Here is a 5,626-nt window from a genome sequence, read left to right as displayed (position 1 = left end):
TTTATTCTTTTTTATTATTCTTTTTATTCTTTTATTATTATTCTTTTGTTGTTGCTCTTTTTATTTCCTTTTATTCTTTTTTATTATTCTTTTTATTCTTTTTCTTTTATTCTTTTTTATCATTCTCTTTATTATTTTACTATTATTCTTTTATTATATCCTTTTTATTCCTTTATTATTCTTCTTTTTATTCATTTGTTTTAATTCTTTGTTATTATTCATTTGCTATTTTTATTCCACTTTTTTATTCTTTTATTATTATTCTTTTGTGCTATTCTTTTTCTTTTTCTTTTATTATTCTTCTATTGTTATTTTTTTATTATTCTTTTATTATTCTTTTATTATTTTTTATTATTATTCCTTTACTCGTTTTTTCTTCCATTGCTCTTTTATTATTCTTTTATTATTCTTTTATTATTCTTTTATTCTTCTTTATTTTATTACTCTTTTATTATTCTTTTATTATTCTTTTATTCTTCTTTATTTTGTTATTCTTTTATTATTCTTTTATTATTCTTTTATTCTTCCTTTATTTTGTTATTCTTTTATTACTCTTTTATTATTCCTTTATTCGATTACTCTTTTATTCTTCTTTTATTCTATTTTTCTTTTATTCTTTTTTATTATTCTCTTATTTTATTATTCTTTTATTCTATTATTGTTTTATTATTCTTTAACTATTCTTTTATTCTCTTATTATTTTACTGTGCTTTCACTATTCCTTTGTTCTTTTATTAATCTTCCAATCTTTTACTCTTTTATTATTCTTTTATTCTTGCATTTTATTAATCTTTTATTCTTTTATTTTTTATTATTCTTTTATTAATCTTTCATTCTTTTATTTTTTATTATTCTTTCATTATTATTTTACTTTTTCTCTTTGTTTTCTTTTTTAATTGCCTTTATTTGCAGTGCAAGTTGAAGGCCTTTCCTCTCTTTTCATCTTTTCCTTTTTCTTTTCTTTTAATCTCTTTTTATTTCTTTTATTTTATTTTATTTTATTTTTATTTTATTTTAATTTCTTTTAATTTAATTTCTTTTAATTTCTTTTTATCTTTTTTTGTTTTTGAAGTTCCATTTGGGGCCTCAAAAAGCCCCCACTGCGGTGTACGTACACCTCCGTTTCGTTTTTATTTAATGAACAGAACATTTACTGTTCAAACAATTCTAATAATAATAGTAATAATAATAATAATAATAATAATAATAATAATAATAATAATAATAATAATAATAATAATAATAATAAATAATAATAATAATAATAATAATAATAATAATAATAATAATAATAATAATAATAACTCAATTAATTAATAAATCTAAATAATAATAATAATAATAACTCAATTAATTAATAAATTTAATAATAATAATAATAATAATAATAATAATAATAATAGTAATGACTCAATTAATTAATAAGTCTAATAATAATAATAATAATAATTCAATTAATTAACAAATCTAATAATAATAATAATAATAATTCAATTAATTAATAAATCTAATAATAATAACAAATTAAATAGTCAAATGATAAGTCTTTGCATGCACTCATCTCTTCAAATAATCCAACAGAAACAAATCAATTCTTCCCCCACAAAAAAGAATCAAATAAATACAACCAGTACCCACCCGCCAGGGGGCCCCCCGGGGGCCCCCCAGGGGCCCCCTAAAAACTTTCTAAGGGGGCCCCCTGGGGGCCCCCTGGGGGGCCCTGGGGGCCCCCTGGGGGCCCCCTGAGGACCTTCTAAGGGGGCCCCCTGGGGGGGCCCTGGGGGGCCCTTGGGGGGGCCCTGGGGGCCCCCTAAGGCCCTTCTAAGGGGCCCGCCTGGGGGCCTCTGGGGCCCCTGAGGACCTTCTCTAAGGGGGCCCTCGGGGGCCCTCTGTCTCTAAGGGTTTTGTTTCTATGGGGCCCCCGGGGGGCCCTCGGGGGCCCCCAAGCTCTAGAGGGTTTGGGGGTTTCTTTGGGGCCCCCAGGGGCCCCAAAGAAGCTTCTAAGGGTTCTTACGGGGCCCCCGGGGGCCCCTCTGGGGGGCCCCCCAGGGGGCCCCCAAGGGGGCCCCCCGGGGGGGCCCCCGGGGGGCCCCCGGGGGGGCCCCCGTTCTCAAATATGGGGGGCCCCCAAATGGGTTTTTCGTAAATGTACCTTGGGGGGGCCCTTTCGTAAATGGGGGGTTCGTCAATGACATGCTGCAGAAGGAAAAGACAAGAATTTAAATTAATTAAATTAATTAAATTAATTAATTTAATTTAATTAATTAAATTAATTAATTTAATTTAATTTAATTTAATTTAATTTAATTTAATTTAATTGATTTAATTAATTTTATTTAGTTTGATTAGGCCGGCTGGCTATCTCGCCAGCTACCTATCTACACCCCTGGCTAGCTATCTAGCTGCACAGCTAGCTAGCTAGCTACCTAGCTCGCTACCTAGCTAGCCACACAGCTAGCTAGCCAACTAGCAAGCTAGCTAGCACGTAGCTAGCTAGCTAGCTAGCTAGCACATAGCTGGCTAGCTAGCCAGCTAGCTACGTAGCACGTAGCTAGCTAGCTAGCTAGCTAGCTACGTAGCACCTAGCTAGCTAGCTAGCCAGCTAGCTAGCTAGCTAGCTAGCTAGCTAGCTAGCACATAGCTAGCTAGCTAGCTGGCTAGCTAGCTAGCACATAGCTAGCTAGCTAGCCAGCTAGCACACAGCTAGCTAGCTAGCACCTAGCTAGCTAGCTAGCTAGCACCTAGCTAGCTAGCTAGCTAGCTAGCTAGCTAGCTAGCTAGCTCACGTTTTGAATGAGGGGCTGGATAATGGGAGGCGGCTGGAGGAAGGGAACTTGGAAAGGAACAGTTTTGACTTTTTCGACGAAGTTGGGAATTTGGACTTCGCGGAAAATCGGAAAAGGAACTTCGAAGGGCACGCGGACCACCCGCACTTTTTCTTCCACCACGGGCCTGCACGCACACGCGCTGCTGCTGCTGCTGCTGCTGCTGCTGCTGCTGCTGCTGCTGCTGCTGCTGCTGCTGCTGCTGCTGCGGGAGTGTTGCTGCGGCTGCGGGAGTGTTGCTGCGGCTGCGGGAGAGCTGCTGCGGCTGCTGCGGCAGCGGGAGCAGCTGCCGCAGCCGCAGCAGCTGCTGCGGCCGAGGAACTACCGCCGCTGCTGCTGCTGCTGCTGCTGCTGCTGCTGCTGCTGCTGCTGCTGCTGCTGCTTACACGGGGACTTCGACGATTTGCTCGTAAAGCTTCTCCTTGGGCAGCGGAATTGTCTTTCCCTTGACGGGGTAAAAGTGGGGAATGTCCAAAAAGAAAGGAACTTCAACAGCAACTTCCACTGGCGGCGAAGGCACTGCCACGGGAGTCTCCACCACGTACTCCTGCAGCAGCAGCAGCAGCAGCAGCAGCAGCAGCAGCAGCAGCAGCAGCAGCAGCGGCGGCGGAGGGGTGGCGCGACTGCGGAGAGGCAGTGCGCCGGCTGATCGCTCGCTGGCAGCAGTCGGATCTAGCTAGCCAGCCCCCTATCTAGCTAGCTAACTAGCCACCACAGGTGGCTACCCACCAAACCACCCCAGCTACCCGCCCAGCTAGCTAGCCACCCAGCTAGCTAGCCACCCAGCTAGCTAGCCAGCTAGCTAGCTAGCCAGCTAGCTAGCTAGCCAGCTAGCTAGCTATCCTCCCAGCCACCCAGCCAGCTAGCTAGCTGGCTAGCTAGCTGGCTAGCTGCGCACCTGGACCTCGGGCTCCGGGACGAGCTGCGGGAAGCCTGGGGGTTGGGAGTTAGGGTTTAGGGTTTGGGGTTTGGAGTTAGGGTTTGGGGTTTGGACTTCGAAAACCTCCAAAGGGCCCGGGACGGCCCGCAGCTTCTCCACCAACTTCACCTCCACTTTGGGCACGCAGCGCACCCGCTCCACTGGCACGTCCACCACTTCCAGCTTTTCCTGCAAAACCCTAAACCCTAAACCCTAAACCCTAAACCCTAAACCCTAAACCCTAAAGCGTAAAGCCTAGGGGGAGTGCGCGCGTCGAGCCGCGGGCGCGGCTGCGGCGCGCGGAGAGAGGCCGTTGGGCGTCCTAAACCCCAAACCCTAAACCCTAAACCCTAAACGCCAAACCCTAAACCCTAAACCCTAAACCCTAAACCGTGAGCCCTGGGGCACCTGGTACTTGAGGACTTGGTGGATTTCGGGGACTTCGACGAATTTTTCGACGACTTGGACTTGCGGGACTTCGACGAATTTTTGGATTTGTTGAACAAAAAACTTGGGAACTTTTTTCACAACTTCTTGAACTTCCACTCGAGGAACGAAACGCCGCACTTCCCGCACTTGCGGCACTTCCACCACTTTCTCCACCACCTGCGGTGTACGTACACCCCAATCAAAAGCCCTTTCTGCTGTGTGTACACCCCAATTAAAAGCCCCTTCTCAGCTGTACGTACACCCCAATTAAAAGCCCCTTCTCAGGTGTACGTACACCCCAATACAACGCCCCTTCTCAGCTGTACGTACACCCCACTAAAGCGAGCTTTGTTCTCAGGTGTATGTACACCCCAATAAAGCGCCCCTTTCTCAGCTGTATGTACACCCCAGTAAAGAAAGCGCCCTGTTCTGAGGTGTATGTACACCCCAGTAAAGCGCCCCTTTCTCAGCTGTACGTACACCCCACTCAGCTCCCTGTTCTCAGCTGTATGTACACCCCACTCAAGCGCCCCTTTCTCAGGTGTATGTACACCCCAGTAAAGCGCGCTTTGTTCTGAGGTGTATGTACACCCCAATAAAGCGCCCCCTTCCCAGCTGTATGTACACCCCAATAAAGCGCCCCTGTTCTGAGGTGTACGTACACCCCAGCGCGAGCTGCAGCTGCGCCTCGGCAACCACCCCAACTCGAGGTGTACGTACACCCCACTCGAACAGAAACACACCCCACCTCGAGGTGTACGTACACCTCAACTACGCCCCACCTCCACGCCAACTAACACCCCACTGCGAGCTGTACATACACCCCAACTCAAGCTGCACATACACCCCAACTCAAGCTGCACATACACCCCAACTCAAGCTGCACATACACCCCAACTCGAACAGCACATACACCCCAACTCGGGTGTACATACACCCCAACTCGAACAGCACATCCACCCAACTGGGGTGTACGTACACCCCAACTCGAACAGCACATACACCCAACTGGGGTGTACGTACACCCCAGCTCGAACAGCACATACACCCCAACTCGGGTGTACATACACCCCAACTCGAACTGTACATACACCCCAAGTTGGGGTGTACGTACACCCCAACTCGAAGAGCACGTACACCGGAGTTGGGGTGTACGTACACCGGAGTTGGGGTGTGTGCCGGCGGACCTGGAGGTGAGGGACTTCGACGACTTTTTCGAGGTAATGGACTTCGAGTTTGGGGACTTTGCGGAGGACTTCTTGGAAAGAAACTTTGGGGACGAACTTCTCCACAATGTGCACTTCGGGGACTTCCACGATGCGGTTTCGCCGGATCGTCTGGCTTATCATCGGCACCACGATCACCTCGCCGCCCTCCGCTGCAGCAGGGTTTAGGGTTTAGGGTTTAGGGTTTAGGGTTTGGGGTTTGCGGGGCGGGGGCCGCCCCCCGCCAA

General features: G+C 45.5%; 1 protein-coding gene across 1 annotated transcript; it reads right to left on the bottom strand.

Annotated features, from left to right (window-relative positions):
- Positions 1-2,010: 2,010 nt before the first annotated feature.
- On the bottom strand, positions 2,011-5,522 carry ENH_00052880 (hypothetical protein, conserved; the record flags this gene model as incomplete). Its single annotated transcript, XM_013583721.1, has 6 exons — positions 2,011-2,196; positions 2,787-3,093; positions 3,212-3,372; positions 3,724-3,933; positions 4,153-4,350; positions 5,361-5,522. 6 exons carry the CDS (start codon positions 5,520-5,522, stop codon positions 2,011-2,013), a joined length of 1,224 nt encoding a protein of 407 aa, XP_013439175.1.
- Positions 5,523-5,626: the final 104 nt, after the last annotated feature.

The sequence above is a fragment of the Eimeria necatrix genome, genomic scaffold (genome assembly GCF_000499385.1).
Source record: "Eimeria necatrix Houghton genomic scaffold, Enh_scaff423, whole genome shotgun sequence".
NCBI lineage: Eukaryota > Apicomplexa > Conoidasida > Eucoccidiorida > Eimeriidae > Eimeria > Eimeria necatrix.
This window is presented reverse-complemented; position numbering and strand designations above follow the sequence as displayed.